Source organism: Myotis myotis, unplaced genomic scaffold (assembly GCF_014108235.1).
Source record: "Myotis myotis isolate mMyoMyo1 unplaced genomic scaffold, mMyoMyo1.p scaffold_m19_p_11, whole genome shotgun sequence".
Lineage (NCBI taxonomy): Eukaryota > Metazoa > Chordata > Mammalia > Chiroptera > Vespertilionidae > Myotis > Myotis myotis.
The window spans coordinates 34,809,053-34,831,040 of NW_023416315.1; the positions used below are offsets into that span (position 1 = coordinate 34,809,053).

The 21,988-nt window shown below is 36.0% G+C and overlaps 1 protein-coding gene across 5 annotated transcripts in view; it reads right to left on the minus strand.

The window, feature by feature from the left end:
* Window positions 1-2,387: 2,387 nt before the first annotated feature.
* The window catches only part of C1GALT1 (core 1 synthase, glycoprotein-N-acetylgalactosamine 3-beta-galactosyltransferase 1), a 35,189-nt gene continuing 15,588 nt past the window's right edge, over window positions 2,388-21,988 (minus strand). For 2 of the 5 annotated variants that reach the window (XM_036328089.1, XM_036328090.1), the window contains exons 3-5: window positions 20,254-20,921; window positions 13,075-13,300; window positions 11,174-12,390 (exon numbers count right to left, since the gene is read on the minus strand). In XM_036328089.1, the coding sequence (XP_036183982.1) occupies window positions 13,115-13,300; window positions 20,254-20,921 (854 nt within the window). In that variant the 3' untranslated portion in view covers window positions 11,174-12,390; window positions 13,075-13,114. Of the gene's footprint in view, window positions 2,516-11,173; window positions 12,391-13,074; window positions 13,301-20,253; window positions 20,922-21,988 lie in introns of those variants that run through there. The other 3 variants (XM_036328087.1, XM_036328091.1, XM_036328088.1) reach the window with 2 other exon arrangements.

Genomic DNA, 21,988 nt, shown 5'->3' on the forward strand with positions numbered 1-21,988 from the left:
GCTTCAAAAGGTTTTTAAAAATGTAAAATACATATTTTTACAGGAAATCATTTTGGGTTAAAAAAATTACCTTCTTTAGAGTGATAAGTACTATATACATTGCTACATTTTAAGCAAACACTTGAAGCAAGAGTATACAGCATAATGCAATGCTTCCGAAGTGAGGTTCCATATTACCTGCGGCATGTACCTTGGTTGCGGGCATATCCCCAGTAGGGGGTGTGCAGGAGGCAGCTAATCGATGTTTCTCTCATCAATGTTTCTAACTCTCTATCCTTCTCCCTTCCTCTCTGTAAAAAATCAATAAAATATATTTTAAAAAAATTTCAGATTCCGGCACCACTCCAGACATACTTAGTCTAGGATTCTGCACAATAACTAGCATACCAGGTGATTCCTGGGCACACAAAAATGTAAGAAAAACTGGCATAATATGATGACTAGCTTTAGGACCAGAGGAGTGTTCAAAGATAAATCTAGCCTAAACCCCACAGATTGTGACCAAAGCACACAGGTATGTTACAATACAAGGTTTAAGTAATGAAGTCAGGGTCTGAGATCCTTTTACTTGAACAAATATTTATGGACGACCAACTCTCTGGGAGACATAAAGATGAATGAGACATAATTCTTGTTCATTGTAACTCTAAAAAGTCATCTTTCTAATTTTCAACTAAATATGTAATTCAAACTTTCCTCAATTCTGTTTTTATTCTTACATCTTTTCATGTAAGATTGTCTCTTAGAAGACATTTAATATAATGCTCATAAAATTCCAAAATAATTTTATTTTATCCTCTCCATTTATTTCCCAATTCTAAGATCAATACCAATGTGGTGGATGGGTGAGCTGGTGAATAGCAATAATTCCAATCTACTCTGCTATAAAACTTTAAGAGACAGGCATGTGGCTTTAAAAGACAAAATCAAATTAATATTATTCACGATGTCTGTGCTTAGTCTCTGAATGCAATTTGCAACACTACTATTGATTTGTTGGTGTGAGCATGACCCAGTCCATTCACTGTTTCAAGGAGTTCTTGGTTGTATAACATTAAGGTTCTAACTACAGCGAAAAAAGCCCAGATCTGGAGTCTATGCTATATTTTAAGACGACTTTCAAACTTGAGAACTTGCAGAACATATTCAACTTCAGAAATTCCTTTAGAGATTAAAGTATTACCTATTCAGAAGTGCACAAGGTCCAACCCTTAGCCTTTACTATCTAGATGAAGACCAGGTAATTTCTCTCAAATGTAGCTTTTAATGAATTTAGGTCAAGCTAATATACAGTGCGTAGGTGGCTTCCAAGACTCAAAAACGCTGAAGGAATGCAAGGTACTGCCTCAGTCCTTGTCCTCTAAATTTGAGTTTGTGGAGCCGCCATCGAAGTGACTGCAAAGGCATTAAATTCTAGCTTATCCTCCCTCCGAGGACCACGTGGATCTGCTCATCCTTGATTGTCTAAAATGAACGGGACTTTAGTAGATTGAACACTAATCAGTACAATGTAAGTATTATACACATCCTAGGAATCAGAGTGTGCTCCTCTCTCATTTGGTTCTCTGAGGTCAATCCTTTGCTGAGCTCCCTGTGTAACACCTTCACTTCACTAGGTCAGTCAGCAGGTGAGTGGGGTTCTTGGGTTGAGATCTTCACTGCCACTGAAGATTTTGGGTAGCATAAATTTTATGGTTTTCATTAGGAGAGACAAATTCATTTTTCCTATTCTAAAGAATACTGAGAAATATGATACTCAAAAATAACAAGAAAATGTAACTGAATACCAAAAAAATAATAGGCAATAGAAATAGATCCATGGGGCAGGGTCCAGATAATGGGAATAGCAGACATGGATTTTATTTATTTTTTAAAAATATGTTTTGATTGATTTCAGAGGGGAAGGGAGAGGGAGATAGAAACATAAATGATGAGAGAGAAAAAAAATAAATGATGAGAGAGAATCACTGATCAGGTGCCTCCTGCGTGCCCCACACTGGGGATTGAACCCGCAACCTGGGCATGTGCCCTGACTGGGAACTGGACTGTGACCTGGTTCATAGGTCGATGCTCAACCACTGAGCCATGCTGACCAGACGGCAGACATGGATTTTATGTCTGTGCTTAATATGTTTAAAGACATAAAAAAAATTAGATTGAGAACACTGGAAGAGTCCTGGGAATTTAAAAACAATACAAAATGGAAATTCTAGAATTGAAATATTTGATAAATGAAACCAAGAACTCAATGGCTTGCTAGTGGACACACACTACCAACAAAACTTTTCATAACAGAAGTTTCTGGTTGCTGAGCCTTCAAAGGCAACCTCATTTGTCCTGAAGAGGCTTTATCTCAGGTAAATAGGCATCTGTAGTGTTTGACTCACTTCTTGCCTTCACTGCTCATTTTATTTTGACATATTTGAAGACTACCATTGGCTCTGTTCCAGTTAAGTTGTGGTAGCCTTCTCTAGACACCGAGTTCCTCTCTGCAACTCCAGGACCAGCAAAGCACCTGGGGACAAAAATAGTCATTCACATGAATACAAGAATGGGACTTTAAGAGTAGAGGGAGGAAAAAAAGGGGACATCTGTAATACTTTCAACAATAAAGATTTTTTTAAAAGTGTAGAAGGCAAGTGAGGGAAGGGTTAATGAGAAAGACTGAAGAAACAAACCGTAGGCCTGACCTACAGGACACTTGGAAGTTGCTTCTCATCTCAAGGCAGTTTCTTCTGCCGTGCTTTTCCTAGCTGCTCATCCCCACCCTCCATCTGGCCAGCCCTCCCTTCACAATGATTGATAGAAGTGTGATCCTCTTCTTGTTACTAAAAGATATCATGTTTTTTCTCTCTGAGAGTCTTAAAAAATGGAGGACTGCATCTAAATCCTGCCTGCTGGAGATGGAGCAGAGGTCTCACCTGTTTTCACTTCTCTAATAGTAATATTTCTCTCATCTCACATGTTTAGCAGAGAGCTCAAAGGTACAGATAAATATCATCCAATGGGATGGAAACTGTGAGGATCACAATATGATACTGAAGTTACTCTTTAGTCACCTTGACTCAAGACTAGAATACTAAAGCAGGAGAAAAGTGGTGAACCAAGAAAAAAAGTGGTGAACTGTATTTGTGTTGTCTCTATATCTCCCTTCTCCATCCAAACCGCTGAACTAAATAAAGAGCGAGGCCCCTGAGGAATGAGTTTTGTTCCCAGCTTTGTTCATGGGAGAGGGCTACTGTTCCTAAAAGACAGTTCTGAAATGTCAGGAACAGTCAAGATTTAATTAAACTACATTGTCCTTGGCTCTAAAAGCCAGATTGTTACTTGTCAGACTTTCTGCAATTCTTTTTCATATGAAAGAGGGTGTAGACTGACTGGTTTAGAATCAGGGTATTAGGAGATTTGATGTCTATGTTACCACACCCCAGCCTCCTGGGTGTCATGTTGACTTATATAAAAGCTAACAAAATAAATTAAATATTTGCTGACCTTGTGTATACAGAATAGCCTGGGTTGAATCTTGGGAGGAATAACTGTAGGAGAGGTGAAAGAGGAAATAACCATGACAACTCCAAATTTTAACATGATATGCCAAAGGGTGAGGTTAATTTTGAAATCTTAGGTGTGAGAAGTACAGTACTTTAGAGAGGATACCACTACCATCCTGTCACATAAGGTGGATTCTGGAGAATAATGGTACCAGTTCAAAGGAAACCAATCTACAAGAACAGCACAGAGCTGTTCTTTAATGTAATTTAAAAGAATAATTAACCCCACTGATATTATTAACTGTGCTTTTGGGTAAAGTCACTGCTTCACATCTTTACAGCATCCATCTCTCTTGCTCTACTTATTTCAGTTTCAGTAACAACAGAAAGTTTGAGTAATTACTCATCTAATTATGTATAATTAGATGTAAAGAGAAAAAAGGAAAATTCTTTAAGACATCCTGACAAGCAAGTTTCAAATAATTCTATGCAGTGATCTAGAGTTATCAAAGAGCAAATTTAGAAAATATTCTGTTAAGTTTAGGATTGGTAAAGACTACTGAATTAGTAAGAAGCCAAATAAATTTCTATTGCTTAATATGTAGCAAAAATTTTATATTAAGGCACTAATTTACATTATGAGGTCAATTGACCCAAATGAGGTCATTTGTGATCTTAAATTAAAATTTGAGCACACAGCTGTTTTTCATCCCTGTCCACCCTCTAAGTCAACAGTGTATGATAAAGAACACTGGATATGGACATGTTTTGAAACTTCAGATTCAGGTTAAATTTCACCACTCAGTTCCGCTTCACTTATCCTCACTGAGTCACTCGACCTCTGAATAGTTTTCCATTTGGTAAATGTGAGGATTTAGTAGTCTAAGAGGGTCTAAGGACAATAAAACATGAAATGAAGGTCTAACCTGGTAAAGATTAGGAGACTTTCAGATGGAAAAATAATACCAACTATCATGATTACTTAAGGATCTCAGAAATAGCTGGTCGCAATTCTAATTTAGGATAACTAAGAAAATAGACGTCATTCACTTATTTCCAAACTCTTTCTGCTCGCACTTTCAAAATGTTAAAGAGGGTGGTGACTGATTCGAAAGTAGCTAATTTTAAAAAAAGAACATAATAAAAAATGATATCATAAAGTATCCTTCTGTTAAGTTTCAAAGCTGACTAGTGTTGTAGAGAGGTGACCATGGCTGAAGCTGGAGCCTCTGCTATGTCTGAAACCCTAATGCAGTAAGATGGAACAGGCACAGCAGTGAGTCTGGTGCAGCCTCACCTGCTTTGGGCTGGTGCTGCTCCGTGTGTGATTTACTTAAGCACAAACAATTCAGACTTCCTGAAATATACTGATGTCAGACTTTTTGGGCGATTTTCTTATTGGGGCCACAAATCCAGACCACACTTCTCTGAAGAGAGTACATATTTCCACTGTCAGTTTCCCAGGGGAAGGGTCAGTTTTCCAGAAGGAAGTGAGGAGTAACAGCTTCAGACTGGGTGAAGGGAGATCTTCATTTTTCTTAGGGAAGATGTCAATTTAGCTCAGACTCTAAACATGTGGTGGTACCCAGAATGCTTCTAGTGGGGGGTAGGCCAGCTTCTTCTGGTGCCTTGGAAACAGATGCTAAAGAAAAAACAGCTTGGTGAGAGGGAAGAGAATCCCACTGTATCTGGGCAGCTCTCATTAATTATTCTATGGAACTTTCCTTCTGTTATTCTGGAACACTCCTGAAGTCTGGTCTCTGTTGTGCTGTGGTAATTAGAGAAGAGAAGCCCCTCCTCCAAAGCCATATACACATCACAGCAGAAGATGGCAGTACCCAGTGCACAATTATGTACCAGGAGGCAAAGCACAGGAAAATCCTCTGCCTTACTTTTCACAAAATAGAGAAATATTTGTGATTCTGTTCCTAAGAGCTATCCTCAGCCACAAGGATTGCCATTCAAAACCTCACTCACCACTTTTGCCAAACAAGATGACATCAATTTAGGGTTAATAATAGTAAGGCAGATTCCTGCTGGTTTTCAAGTATTTAAAAATGTACCCATATTTTCGTTGGGTAAGTTCTAGAAAGAAACATTTCCAAAGGAAGAGGAGATTCTAGGATTATACTGGCGTGCATTCTTGAAGTCCTGTCTCTTCCTTCTCCTTTCAGTTAATTCCAAGAAAGTTTGTTCAGCTGATGAGAGGGAATTAAAATTCTTAAAAGATAAGTAATTTTTTAAAGTCTTCGAAACATCTGATGGAAAGTGAGGCAATAAAAAATCTTAAATAAGAATTACTGCCAATGAGAAGAAAAGAAAGGAAAAACATGGGATGAAAGAATACAAGAATAGGGAATTCAGAAAGAGCTAGAAACTCAAAGGCAAAAAGTGAGGGGAAATTCAACCAGGCAAGTAGGTTTGTAAAAATTACTTTTTTTATAAACAATCTATGCCAAATTATTCTAAGCACATAGTTACTGTCACCTCATCAAATACAATTACTTATTATATAAACCTAATTAGTATAAAAAAAGCAATCGTTTTAAAGATAAATCCAATGATTAAAATAACCATAGCTTTCTACTCCTATCTATTTCTGACACACATACACCACTGAATAGTACAAATACAGAAAGACAGCCTTGTATAGAACTAAAAAAAAGTTGAATCATTGCTTCTCTTTTAAACTACTTTCTGGATATTATCACCATTCCTCTACAATCTAACAACAGCAAAATTAATAGAAAGTGAATTTAACTTAAATGCTACCAGGAGCATGTTTGCAGTGTTACAGGTATAGAAGGAGGAAAGACAATGCAGTTTAGAGTAAGTTCTATGAAGAAAGATTTGAAGCTAACAAAAGTCAGAACTTGGAAGTACTATTGATCTTCCATTAGACATTCAATAAAGAACCCAAATAGCTTACATCCTAAGGAATTGCCTAAAAAGACACAATGAGTATTTCATTATTGCAAAGTAAGCAGCTGTATTCAACTGCACTATCCAGAGGCAATATATCAGAGAGTATAAAGAACCTGGACAAATTTTCAGTCCTGTAAAAACAAGCATCAATAACAGAATACGAGTAACACCAGCACAAACAATTGGTGATTCTTTTGGCAGAAGAAATGATTCAACACAAAGATAATTTTAAGAATCTGTTCATTAAAAATAAAAGGTCAAAGAGAGAGGCAACAAGTGTTAATTTGAGATAAAAAAGAATACCTGTCTGGGAAGAAGCACTGATACAGGCAGAAGCCCAAACAAGTGGTATACTGATGAGGAGTGAAGGCAAGCGTGTTTTTTGTTTTGTGTTGTGTTGTTTTTGAGAAAGGAAAGGGAAATAACTACATGAGTAGAAGGAAGGAATTTCTATAGGTGCAAAAGTTATTCAATAGATATACATGGTGGTGCTAATTCTAAAATATGTCTTTAATTTTTAGTGGATAATCAGGATGTCTGCTTTCCTGTTAACTTTGCAAACAGTTGTTTGAAATACAATGCTGGTTTGGCCCAGTCCAAAGGTTGTTTTTCCCAGCTCAAACATTCCAAATGTTGAGTAGTAAGACATACAAAGCAGTTCCTCTGGAATGGCTACCCTAGCTCTATTTTTAAAATGGTTCCACTTATGTCAGCTTTTCATAAATTATAGTAAAATTCTAGGCAGCAATACTAAATTCACTTATTAGTAACAAGTCAAACTCACAACAAAACGAAGTTTACTTCCATGTGTTACTAATAGTGACAGATTTATTTGGAGAGTGTCAATGTCGCTGAACTTAACGGTAGTTGTTAAATGTTCATTCAGTCTTAAATACTAAAGCAATTTCTATTTGGATAATCTATATTGTCAGTGTTATAAAATCTGATGTAAAATATGTTTAAGATAGAAAATATGTTTAGCAAGAAGATAAATCCAGTAATAATCTCGTATCGCTGGACTATACCTTAGGAAAACTTGAAATAGGTGGTAAATCTGCATGTTTAGATAAATAAACCCCTTCTCTAATGACTTATCAATTAGTGACACAACTAAATATAACTAACTGGGAAACTCCTTAGCTTTTCTAAAGCTGTTTAATCCAAATGTACACATATGCACATATGCACTAATAACGAACATACAGGGTAGCAGGTTACTGAAAATGGAAGCAGATAGGTTAGACTCAAGGGCCTTATGAACATTTGTAATCATTTGCTTAGGAAGAGGCACGTCAATTTTTATTCCTATTTTAAAAGTCCCAGACTGACTTAAATCAATAGACCTGAGCTCTGGATGAAATGTTCCTCAAAACACAAGTTTTTGGACTATAGATTACATTTCAGGGAGCTTTCACATACGTAGAATAAGCAAAGGTGGAAAGATGTTTTTACATAGTAGGAGCAAAGAACTTCATATGCCTTTTGCCATATGTAAAATGTCTCATTCAGCCCTGGCCAGTGATCAGAGAGTTGGCCTTCGCATCCCAGGATCCCTATCACAATTTAAATTAATATTTTCTATAAAATAACTCCCAAATTACCCAGAGGACGAGTTTCTCCTGCAACTTTTACATAAGTTAAAAATAATCAGATGAAACAGCTTTAAACATGGTAATTTATTTTACTCAATTGTTTAAATCCATTATTTAAAAATGTTCAAAAGGCACTTTAAAAAACATATTTAAAAATACATTTCTCTGACTTATCGGTGATCACTTAAAATAAGCAAGTCACCAGACATTGTTAAACCATTCATGACACTATTACCTTACATTGTTTTTAAATTCCAAAACACAAACATTCACTGTGTAATATAGCACACTGCTTAGCAGTAAGATTAGTTTCCCTCTAATAACATACCTTATATGAATTATTAATTTGCAGGACCCTGCAAAGTTATTTAAACTGAACTGATATAAACTGAAAACTAGAGAGGTAAAGAAGTTGAAATAGAACACTAGTTTTAGGTTGGTTTCTCTATAGAGAATCGGTAAAATTTCTTAGTCTAATCTGTATTAAAATTTCTATTTCAACATAAGTAATTATATAAACATAAGTAATTTTAAAGAAAAGTTACATTTAGCATAAATTAAACCACAGGTTATGACCCAGATTTATTAAGTATGTTTCTGTCAGGCCTACTATAAAGTAGAGAAATCAGGCAAATGAGTTTTTTGGTTTGTTTTGAGAAAGGGGGGAGGTGGAATATAAATAACTTTACTTCATTTAATAATTATATATCTAGAATTAGTTTAAAATTGTAGACTTTTAAGTAGGGCAATATTCTGAGAGCCAGCAGACATTATTCTTAGACAGATTTTTACTTCTAAACTCATAGGGAAACTTAAAGTTAATAGGTATAAATTATCAATAAGCAATGCAAATTCTAATCACTAGTAACAGCTAATTAACCTTGTGAAGGCAATATTAAGAGTAGTTGGCGGGGTGGGAGGAAGAGTAGTTAGAAAATGGAGAATAGTTTTAGAAAATAAAGAAAGGGCAATCAATACAAAGCAGAAACTGTCAAAGACATAATACTCTAAACTGAAAATTTAAATGGAGAATAAAAGGACAGATTTTATCGAATCAATCAAGTGAGGGATTTTCAATCTTCAAGCTGGTAATATATAGGATGTCCCCCCCCAAAAATGTAATAATTACTAATTCCAAAAAAGTGTGTATACATTTTTTGGGGACACTGCAGTTTGAGAGGCTCAAGGAAGTGAAAAATTAACACTCAAAAACAATTATGAAAATAATCAGTTAGCAAATTAAATGCCCAAATCCAATAACCATATTTCAAAAAATATTCAAAACTGGTCAGTGACTTATTTTCTAATCTTCTTATAGTAACAAATGCTCCTCTGAAATTTAAGGTATCTAAAAACAATTAATTTAACTCTGGGACAACAATCTGCTTCGCATCATCTATGAACTTCCCAATTGAAAATACAAGCATACTGTTATGGAGAAGCCACATTAAAATCATTTATCCAAATGACAGAGATATAAGTCAGTATTATCATGAAATCTGTTTTTATGTACTTTATCAAATACTTGAATTTTTTGCTTTTTAAGGTCATGTAGGACAGTCAACTGATTCTTAAAAGTAATGAAATTTTGATAGTGTCAAAATTAGCAAAAAAAAAAAAACCCAACCCATTATGCATATTGTAAAATAGTATTTTGCTATCTCTATTTAAACATTTTTATTAACAACAGTGGGCATTTGGGATGACACTCATTTAGGATGTTTTTAATGAATTAGTACTACTTAATGAATCCTTCCTGCACTAATGTGAAATTCCTAAACTCAAAGAATTATAGATTTTACTGTGTAGGTCCTGATGTTAGTCACTCTGAAGAAGCTAAAGAATTTTGCCAAAATAAATGATCCACTGACCCTTTAAATCAGCTTTAAAGTCTTTTACATTTAATATAGTGTAATATTGGACTACACTTACTTTAAAAATGCCTTATCTAAATCTTTGAAAGATACTTTACTTACACAGTAGTCAATCCTTAGTATGTCCCAAGGATCACCTGCATCAGAATCACATAGAGCTTATTAGGTTCTCAAACTAGGATGAATAAGCCTCACCCGGAGGGCTTGTTTAAACATAACTCTAGCCTCCAGTAGGTATGAGCAAGGTCCAGGAGATGGCATTTCTAACAATTTCCCAAATGATACTGATACATTGTAGATTTAGACCACACTTTGAGAACCACAGTCTAAGGGTATCTAGTAAGAATGAAAAATAGTCCCGGGCCCCATGCTAGATTCAGAATTTCTGGGCTTGGGGTCTTGAAACTGGTGTTTTAACAAGCTCCCAGGTAAGAGTATAAAAACCACAATCTGAGAAGCATCATGACAAGTTGGTTAATTTTACTATTATTGGCCAATGTATCACATGTCAGTAAGTAAAAATGGAAAAAATGCTAAATGACTAACCTCTGGGCTGATATGGTACAAAGAACACACAGGCTTTGAGTAGAAATCCCAGCTATTACTTATTAGCTTTGTGACAGTGGAAAATGTACTTTAACTCTGAGCCTCAGTTTTCACATCCATAATATGGGAATAGCATCCAATTTGTGAGGATTAACACTAATGTACAAAGAGTATCTAAGCACAGTAATTGGCATATAATATGCATCAGATAAAAACTAGCTATTACTTATAAGAAATGAATAAAATATTTCCTTCAATATCTGATTTGATTAAAGCAATTTTTCATTCATTTGAAACAAATATTTACACTCCAAGTTAACAGACTAAAACCTTATATTTATTGCTTCATACTCTGGGCCAGACAGTATTCTAAAAGCCATACATATATTCACTCATTTAATCCTCATAAAATTCCTGTGAGGTAGGTAGTGTTATTGTCCCTAATTTACAGATGAGGAAATTGAGGCACAGAGAGATTAAGGAAATTGCTCAAGGTTACAAAACTAGTAAGTGATGAAGCAAGAATTTAAACCCAGGTAGTCTAACTCAGGACCCCAGGATTTATCACAATGTTCATTTCCTTTGAGTAAATTTTAAGGTTTTTGGATGTTTATAATAAACTATTTATACTTCTAGTACAGAAAAGTAGCAAATATGGACTCAGATAAATTCATATCCACACCAAAGTGAAGAGCTGTTCAAGAACAGAGTGAATGCCTTAAAATTTTGGCAGATGACCATCATGAAAACAATAAAAAACAATTTAATAGGTAAAAATTGGTGTGAGTTTTCACTACATAGACATAGTATCCATAATTGGCCACTAAGATGAACATTCTCTCAAATATACCATCTAAAGAGGTCATAGTTTTGGCATGTTTTGGCACAATAAATATAAACTATTTAGCAAAACAGCAGAGTCAATGGTGTGACAGCCATGTGAAATTAGCATGATAAACATAAGAGAAATATAAATCAGTTGTACCATTTATGATAATCTTACAGAAAGTCTGTAAAATATTGTTATGATACACTCAGGTAATATGCTAAAGATAACAAAAACCCATTTTTTTTTTCCCTTCCAGAAACTCTTTAAATAGAGGGTCACTAAAATAAGAACAAAATATTCATGAATGTGTTTTTGATGACAGTCTTGAATGGGTATTCTGCTCAACTGGAATTATCTATCGGCAATACAATCATCCCCAAATAGAGGATGGGACAAAATAGCATTTATTCTTGTATTATTTATTAATTATTGTATTATTTTCTATATGAACACCTGTATACCTACTTTTGCCCCACCCTGTACATAAATCAGCATCAAATTTAGATATTATTCATAAAATAAGTATTTCGTCTTTTACTACCTGACATATTTCAGCTTGTTTAAGCATTGTGCATTTTCTAATGTTTTTAATTAACTCTGGTCAAAATCTTGCATTCAAATTATTTTGCCAGTGTAATTAATAACCACCTTAGATCCTAAAAATGAATTTTAAAACGGCTTTAAAGAAGTTATGAAAGGCACAAAACAAGTTCTTATCTCTCAACAGGATAAGAATGAAAAAAACTATAATTATGTAGTTGGAAAGAGTTTTAAATGATCAATTAAAAGTGTAGCTTAGTAATTCCTGAGTGGCAGTGATATCAAAAAACATTCCCCAAGCAGCATTAAAGTTACTATTTATTAGTTACCCATAATTAACAATGGGTAAATATGGGAACAAAATATTTAATCAAATGCTTTAAAGCTTTGAGTAAATATTAATAGTTGAAAATGGTATCCAAGAATGGTTAAACATATTTAGAAGAGACAATGGCGACTCAGCATAGTACCTTAGATATATTGCGGTTTCAGTTCCAGACCACCACGATAAAGTGTCGCAATAAAGCGAGTCGTTATCTTTTTTTTTTCTTGAGGAGAGAAAATTTTTTCTTGCCTTGGAAAAGGCGCAACATCTGTGAAGCACATAAAGCAATAAAACGAGGTATGCCTATACGGTTAACTATTAATTAGAACCAAGTATATATATATATTATAATCAAGGTCCATGATCATTTCAAAATGTGGTTTTATTAATGCGCATTAGGATGAGTGCCATTCTTATTCTACCTTCTTCTTCTGAAATATTGCCAATTTTAAATAGTCACAGCAAAATTTAGATTAGCCAAAACTACACACGGGTATGTATTGGGAGAGGAGGGGTTCATTTATACCATACTGTGAATATAAATTCATGTCTTGAGTTTATAAACAACACTGAACAACAATACTTCCTTCTAAAATTTTAAGGCAGATCTGTTTAGCATCATGTGTGTGTTGTTAATATGGTACAGTGTAGTTTTAGCAACTGTTTTAACTTCCTAGTGAAAATAATACATGTGGTCAGAAACAGGCAACAAAATCTTTTTAGCCCCTCTGCCTTACCAACATTATAAAAACACAAGTTTTTCATATATATATATATTACTGTATCAAAACACATTTTAACAGACTTCACAGCTTATTAAAGCTTCAGTTTATAGGCATTCATATGAAAGATTTCTAATACGGAATGTTCGTTTAGAATTCTTCACTGGGCTTCCAGTGTTCTATATCAGAAATGCAGAAGTTCTTCTTCAGTGCAATGTTAGACATTTTACCTCTGTTCATTAATGCTTTTCTTTCAAGGTTTCCCAAATTTTACTTTGGATCTTCATTTTTGTATGCTTGACTTATTTCCTTCCGTATATTTTCAGGTAAGGCAGGTTGATATCTGTATAAATATCCATATGGACGAAGATGATAAACGAGGTATTCTAACTCATACATGGTTGTAGGATCAACATAGTGAAAAGAAACTGCAAGATCAGAACAGCAACCAGGACCCTAAAAAAGTAAAGGAAACAGACATTATTAAATAAGTAGCACATTGTTAAAATACAGTACACACAAAGTGATAAAGGAAACACTAATTTTAATAGAATCCAATAATTAAAGCTGGCAAGGTTTAAAGAGGCATCTCATTTATTACTGGAAGAAAGGATTTTTTAAAGTTCCTAATGATTTAAAACCAAATATGAAATTGCTAAAGCATTTTAAATTGAAATAATATTCTCTTACTCTATAGTTTTTCAGCAGAAAAAAAATCCTGAGACTTTTTTTTTTTAATTTTTTAAAAACATCTTTATTTTTTTTAATTTTTTTTTAAATTTTACTGTTTTTTTTTGTTTTGTTTTTTTTATTAGTTAAGGTATTACAAATGTGTCCTCATCCTCCCCATTAATCCCCAACCTCCCCCCTACACACACTCTCATGCTCCCATCCCCCTGTTGTCCATGTCCATTGGTTTGGCTTATATACATGTATACAAGTCCTTCGGTTGATCTCTTCCCCTTACCCCCGCCCTCCCCTACTTTCCTTCTGGGGATCTGAGACTTTTTTCAATACAAAGGATAAAGCTCTATTTCTTCAAGTTTTGCTTTCTCTTCATAATTTTCTCACTATCAATTTTCGTTTGGCTGAGCTCCAGAAAGGTGCCTTCAGAACATTCAGTAACTAGAAAGCCTTGCCTATTATGTGTCTGCAATCTAATACTTCATCTACACATTAACCCAAATAGTAGGAGAGGAAGTTTTGAGTCAAACCTAGGTTTGAATCCAAATTTTGCCTACTGGTGTATGACATTGGCAAGTTATTAAATCTTTATAAGCATCAATTTCCCCATCTGCAAAAGATGGTTAAAGGAGATAATGTGCATGAAATGCTTAGGACTATGCTTTGCCTATAATATATGCTCAATAAATATATGCTCAGCTATTATTGATAGAACAATCACATTCAGGTGGCCCTCAGTAAGTCAGAGTTTAAACCTTCATTCACACTTACGTAATTCTCATACATTCCTAATACAGTTGGTATGAGAACAAGTTTAAAACAAAACAAAATAAAAATACAACAAACAAGAATGAAAACACATAAAAATATAGAAAACTGGAAAAAAAACCAAAAAAAAACCTGGTCATAGAATTAAACAATCACAGGTCACTTGGGGATCAGAACTGGTATCTGGAGAATGTTTCTGGTGACTCCAACAAAATTGGGATCCTATCTAATGTCTTTGCAAGGACCCAAGAAGAAAGACAGTCTGGTAAGTTACCACAGAAGATTCATATTGACCTACTAAATTGAACATTTAATAATTTATGTTTGGAAGTATGCAGCTTACAATGCTTAAAAATTATCAAGAAATTATTCATTGTATTTTCTCTGGCCTGATTCTCAACTTTTCCTTTGAAATACTGTGAAATCTTGGACAACTATGAAGGCACTGAAATATTATCTGGTGCCTACTTTTTAAAGCTTGAGGGAACATAATAGAAACAAATATGAAAAGTAAACTGTAAGTCAACTTGTGATTACCTCTGTACAATAAGTATATATGAACCACATACTGTAGTTTAATATTTTCTAATAGCCACATTTAAAAAGTAAAAGTAGGTGAAATTAATTTAATGTAATTTAATCTTACTGAATAAATCCATATTATTTTTTAAAATATTTTTTAATATTTTTTAAATTATTAATGAAATCATTCTTTTCAGTTGTGCTAATACCTTGAAATCAGTTATTAATTTTATAATTAAAGCACATCTCAATGTGGACTTGTCACATTTCAAGCGCTCAATGGTTTAATGTTAGTGGCTATATGCTGGCCAGTATATACTGAACTGAAACACCAGAACAATAGTAGTTAGTTTTAAATTGCTGATCCTCTATGGAAGCAATTTTATTTGACTCTGAAATATTGTAATAATATTTTTACAAGATTTACTGCATTAATTATGTTACACTCTATTGTATTATTGCTTTTTAATGGATGGTCAGGATACTGTTATTATAAAGCACTATAAGCAACAAAATATAATAAAACAGCCATAATTATTAAAAATAAAAAAGTTCTTTGCATATTATTATGGTTATTTAAAAAACTCGAGTGTCAAGTGAAAAATCATCCAAAATAAGGAATCTAAGAACAGAGCCAGATTTTAAAGATGCTTTAAAAAACCAAAAGCTTTCATATATATAGGCTAAGAAGTTTTAAGGAAGAGTCTAAGTAGAATAGTAACAAAAATATTAGATACCTAGGGAAATACTTAAGAAGGAATAAAATTCTGAAGAAAACTATAAAACTTCACTAGGGGACCTAAAAGGCAAACTAAAAAATCCTGGGCAATTATGTCCACTGTCCTTAAATTAATAAATTTATACTCAAGGAAAAAAACGTAAGAGTTGCCAGAACAGTCTTAGATTAATAACTTAAATATTTCGTAAAGCTACAAGGTTATAAACATATGGTGCTGAGCCAAACCAAATAGAACAATGGAACAGAACTTGAAATTCAGACACTGATCCTACACTATACCACAGTGTATGATAAAGGAGGTATTTTAAATCAGTAATAAAAAAATGGTATTGAAATAATTAGTTAATTTTTTAAAAAATCAGGAGCTCTCTACCTCATCATATGCTAGTAAGTTTCAGATGAATTAGTTAATGTAAATAAAACTGACAAAATAATAGAATAAGTCATATTTAATCATTTCTGACCTATGAAAGAGGCAATTAATTTCACATGTAGGAAATATTTATATATATAGGCAAAAGTAGGTTTACAGCTGTTCATAGCCTATATAATAAAAGAGAAACATGCAAATTAACCATCCCTCTGCTTTGCTCAAGCCACACCCACAAGCCAATCAAGAGCAAGTATGCAAATTAACCCAACTAAGATGGCAGTGGCCACGGAGCTGGAGCCAGCAGGAGGCTTGGGTTGCCCCCAGCGATGGAGGAAGCCAAGCTTCCCACCTGCCCTGGCCAGCCCTTGGCTCTGCTCAAGGCTACAAAGTTTCAATTACAGAAGATAAATAAATCCCAGGGGAAAAAAAGAAAGAAAAAAGGAGAGGCTGGGAGCTTGGGTCGCTGGAGGGCTTGGCTAGCCTGAAAACGACCATCAGCCCCTCACCCAGGCTGGCCAGGCACCCCAGCAGGACTTCCCCACCCTGAAGGGGCTGTGGGCAGCCTGAAAACAGCCCTCAGCCCCTCACCCAGGCTGGCCATACCCCCATGGGGTGAGGGTCCCCGCTGGGGGGCTTGGCCAGCCTGCAAACAGCCATCAGCCCCTCACCCAGGCTGGCTAGGCACCCCAGCAGGACCCCCACCCATGCACCAGGCCTCTATCCTACATAATAAAAGGGTAATGTGCAAATTGACCCTAACAGCAGAAAGACTGGGAATGACTGGTCACTATGACACATACTGACCACCAGGGGGCAGACGCTCAATGCAGGAGCTGCCTTCTGGTGGTCAGTGCACTCCCACAGGGGCAGCTCTGCTCAGCCACAAGCCAGGCTGGCAGCTGCCAGCACAGCGGTGGTGGCGGGAGCCTCTCCTGCCTCCTCAGCAGCACTAAGGATGTCCGACTGCAGCTTAGGCCTGCTGCCCCCTGGCAAGTGGACATCCCCCAAGGGCTGCCAGGCTGCCAGAGGGATGTCTGACTGCCAGCTTAGGCCCAATCCCCCTGGGGAGTGGGCCTAAGCCAGCAGGTGAACATCCCCCAAGGGGCCCCAGACTGCGAGAGGGCACAGGCCGGGCTGAGGGACTCCCCCCTCCCCCGAGTGCACAAATTTTTGTGCACCAGGCCTCTAGTGGAAAAATAAAATAATACAAGGATAAATTGTTTCAGATACTCTAAACTGTAAACCTATTTTTGCCTACCCCTTTTGTGTGTGTGTGTGTGTGTGTGTATTTACATATAAATATAAATATACACACACATCTATTTTAAATCCACTGTATTATGACTGCAAATTCTCTGGTGACAAGTCTATTTCTAGAGAACAGGCTCACTTGTAGGGAATTAAGAAGGTGGAATGAGAAGGGAACTGTATGAAAAGTAAAGTTCTGAACAACCAACTTAAGACCATAAACTCCGATCAACTAGAATATTTTACACTCTCACTTGCTATATAAAATTTTTCTACACTGTATTTTTAGTGATTACTAAAGAGAATGTATGTATGATATTTAGGATGGCTTTAAAATAGTAAATCAGGGAGAAAAAGTAATAAATAATGGATGAGTACTAGAAGTTTGATTTCACATTGGGTTTATATAGAATCTAAGAGAGAAGAGGCAACATTGGAAGTCTGGCACTCCCAAATCTATTTTATAGTTTTCAATATAACTGAATAAATTTTTACATAAAAAACTAGTTTTTGCCATCCATTTTAAAAATGACTACAATTTAAATAAAAGGTGCACTATAAGCCCTGGCCAGGTGGCTCGGCTGGAGCATCGCTCTGTACACCAAAAGGTTGCAGGTTTGATTACTGGTTAGGATACCTAAACTTCAGGTTGCTCTGGATGGAAAACAAACAAAAAAGCCCCCTGTCAAGAACTACTATTTTGGTGATGATTTGAAAGTGCTGGCCTTTCTTGTGGACTGAAGGGTCCTGGGTTTGATTTCAGTCAAGGTCATATACCTCAGTTGCAGGCTCCTTCTGGGCCCAGGCCCTGGTCAAGGTTCATGCAATAGGCAACCAATCAATGTGTCTCTCACACTGATAGTTCTATCTGTCTTTCCCTCTCTCTAAAAATCAATGAAAAAAATATCCTCAGGCGAGGATTAAAAGAAAAGTTCTAGTCTGTGAAGAGAATGATGGCATGACGTATCTTATTTTTATCATAGGGCCAGAGAAAAGAAGACACAGGATTCTAGTAACTTGCCTAGAGGTATTATCAATTAACTAGAGGCCTGGCCTGCGTCCTCTCACAATGTGGGACCCCTTGGGGGATGTCGGACTACTGGTTTCGGCCCTGAGGGACGTAAAAGTGTGCGAAGCAGCAGGCGGCTGGGGTGCTGCTCCCACTCATCCTGGCCCTGCTGAGCCTGCTGCCGCTCGGTGGCACTGCTGCAGAGGCGGGAGAGGTTCGCGCTGCTGCAGCTATGTTCGCCATCTGTGAGCCTGGCGTCTGGTGTCCATTGGTCAGCTAAGCAGTGCTCCCACTGTGGGGTGCACTGACCACCAGGAGGCAGCTCCTGCATTGAGTATCTGTACCCCTGGTGGTCAGTGCACATCATAGCTATGGGCTGGTTGTCCGGTCATCCAGTTGCTTAGGCTTTTATATACATAGACCAGAGGCCTGGTGCACGAATTTGTGCACCAGTGGGGTCCCTCGGTCTGACCTGCGGGATTGGGCCAAAACCGGCTCTCAGACATCCCCCAAGAGGTCCCAGACTGCAAGAGGGCGCAGGCCACCGGTGCATGATCGGGGCCGGAGAGGGACCGCAGGAGGGCTCCAGGGTGTGTCTGGCCCATCTTGCTCAGTCCCGATTGACTGGACCCCCCCAGCAAGCTAACCTACCAGTCGGAGCATCTGCCCCTGGTGGTCCATGCATGTCATAGTGACTGGTTGATCCCGTCAACTGTCTGTTACCTGGTGGTCAGTGGACGTCATAGCGAGCAGTTGAGCGGCCTTAGCATATGATTAGCCTATTATGCTCTGACTGAACGGCCGACCAGTGACCAGGCACTTAGCATATTAGGCTTTTATTATATAGGATAGATAACAGAACTGAGTATAAAAGCTGGGTTTTGTGATGCCTGGACTCTTTCAGTCATTCACTGCTGTAATTGGTCATAATAGTGAAAACCCAGCAACAGTCTATTAAATGTTCACATGCAGGAGAATGGATAAATTACAGTACATTCATATATTAGATTATTACACAGAAGTCTAAATTAGTAAAGCAGATACATAGATTAATGTTAAGTTTTACTATATGATATAATTCCATTTATTTAAAAATCTGTAAAATAATACTATGTATTATTTATGGACACATAAACATGTAGGAAAAATATGAAAACAAGTCTGGCAATGATAAATATTAAATTCATGATATTATTTGAAGAAGGAGGTAGGAGAAATGGATTTGGGAGGATACACAGGCCTCAACTCTATCTATAACCTTTTTCTTTTAAAAAAATCTGAAGCAAATATAGCAAAAGATTAATATTTGGTAAACCTGGTTTGTTGGTACAAGACATTGTACTTTTCTCAAATATTTGTACATCTGAAAAATTTAATAAAATAATGTAATTTAAAATTCTCAAGAATTTATAAATTAAGGTGTCAAATGAGAGCTAAGACTTATTAGGTACTTACTGTGTGATAGACACTGCACTGTAATTACAACTAGATGAGAAAGGTAGATTATATCCATTTTACAAATGAGAAAAATGATGCTAGGAAGTTAGACAAATTCTGTCCATACCAGGTCATTCAACCATTAAGTGGGAGAGCATTCAACTATTAAGTAGGTCTTTCTGAACCTCAGAGTCTTTTGATGTATTGTTTCTTAACCACCCAAAACTAGAGTAACCCGACTCTACTCTGAGTCACTCTGCATCCCCTTGCATGGCTTTTTCTTCAGGACACTAACCACAACCTAGAATCACATTATATCTTAATTAGTCTGTGTGTTTATTGTATGTCTCCTCATCTAGAATTAACATAAAGTTAATGAGAACTGGAACATGGCCATATTTATTGCTATAGTCCCAGTGCCTGGCATATAGTAGTACTAATATTTGTTGAATGACTGAGTATTGCTGACACTCATATTGTTATTTACTGTGTTATACTGTCACTCTAGATAAAAAGACTAAAGGAGTTCTCAGTGTTACTAAAGAAACATACACATATTAGTTGGGTTTTTATAAAGTAAGCAAAAGTCAGCCTAAGTATTTATATTGTAATAAAATCTCTAAACTTACCTCTACAGGAGGGTAATAGTTATAATTCCAGTACCAAAATGTTTTAGGTAGATAACCCTTGATTAAGTGGTGCTCTGGTACAAAGGGATGAAAAGTTTCTTTTCCAATGGTATCTCTGGAATCTCCCGCTTCTACATTTATAATTTCCATGCATCTTCCCAGTGCTAAATCTTCAATGGAGGAACTATGTGTACATTTCTCTGTTTTAAACGCATCAACAAATCTCTTCAAGGCTTCTTTGCTCAGTACATATCCTGCTCCTCCACTCATGTAGCCCTGCTTAACATAGGGCTTAAATCTTCTCCCAAAGTAAATGGGTTCTTCAGGGCTGTGTTTTGAGAGAAGCCATCTCAAATTGTCTAGTATAACATATGTATCGTCATCGGCTTTCATAAACCAATCAGCATCTTCTAGATAGTGATCATGAACATACTGAAAAGCTTTAATTGTTTTCCAGTATAGCTGGTCTCTGCCTTCTCTGGTTTCTAATCCCACAGCAGGGAAGTCTTTGTTTTCTTCTGAACTCATAAACAACACTTTATTACAGCGCTGGGCCCATGTAGCTTTGACATGTTTAGCCTTTTTCTCTAGATTTTGAGGTCCTGTCATAACCCAGCAAAGAATTTTAACCTTCTGATAGAGGTTTTCAGCGATGTCAGTGTTCTCATCTATTAAACAGAAAATTTCAAAGTTTCATTTACATATAATGTGAAATCCAAATAATGTTGAAGAAGACATTTTCTTAAACAGTATCAAAGAACCACCCTACCCCCGTCCCTGTTTCTATTTACCTAGCTACCATTAGTGATTTAACTGAAAGAAAACAAAACTCAACCTAATATGAACTGTCATTCTGATCTATTGGTTTCATGTCAATCTTATCCAGGAGATCAGTGGAGCTAACAAGAGTTGTCACTATGATTTCAAATTTTCAATAAATTTTCATTGCTCTGAATAAACTCTGAAAGGCAGGAAAGACATGCTGCTGAAGTGGCAGTTTACTTTGAAGCTCACAAGAGTCCACTGTTATGAATTTCTATAAATACCCTAACGTGGCTTTTAAAAAAAAGTTTTCCTAACTACCCTAGTTCCATGAAGAGGCATTAATACAGAGTTGAGATTACTTCCAATAGTACTATATCTCATTTCAAAATGCAAAACCACCAGTCAGAAAAAGAACATATGAATAGGAAGAGGTAGTATTTCCAGGATCATCTAGAGTAGTGTTTTTCAAAGTATGGGTTTGCAAAGAAATGTGTAAGGAGCATATGCCAGAATATAAAGCAGCATATTAATTTTTTCATTGAAGAAGTTTTGCTTCTCCCTCCACTTCTAAAAAAGTCCTAAGCAGTGAGCTGAAATGATTTATATCCTGGTGCAAGCTCCTTATCTGGATGCAGGTAAGTAACATACAATTCACTGGCTGTCATGTCAAAACCACATTTTTAGTAGCAATATGCAGAGGAAGAGTTCAACTATAAGATTCTAAATCAGTGCTTTGTGAAGGACCAATTTTTATATACAATAATTTGAGATCTATACTTTTACAAACATGCTAAAAATGAAATACTGAAAAATAAAAATTAAAAATCATATATAAAATCCAAGACCCAGTAAGTTTTTATATTTAGATTTAGACAAAATTATTGTCAAATTACCATAAAATGTCTTTTAATCGTGATTTCAATACTTCTTTAGTTGTGGACCAGCATGAGTTTGCAAAACCACACTTGTA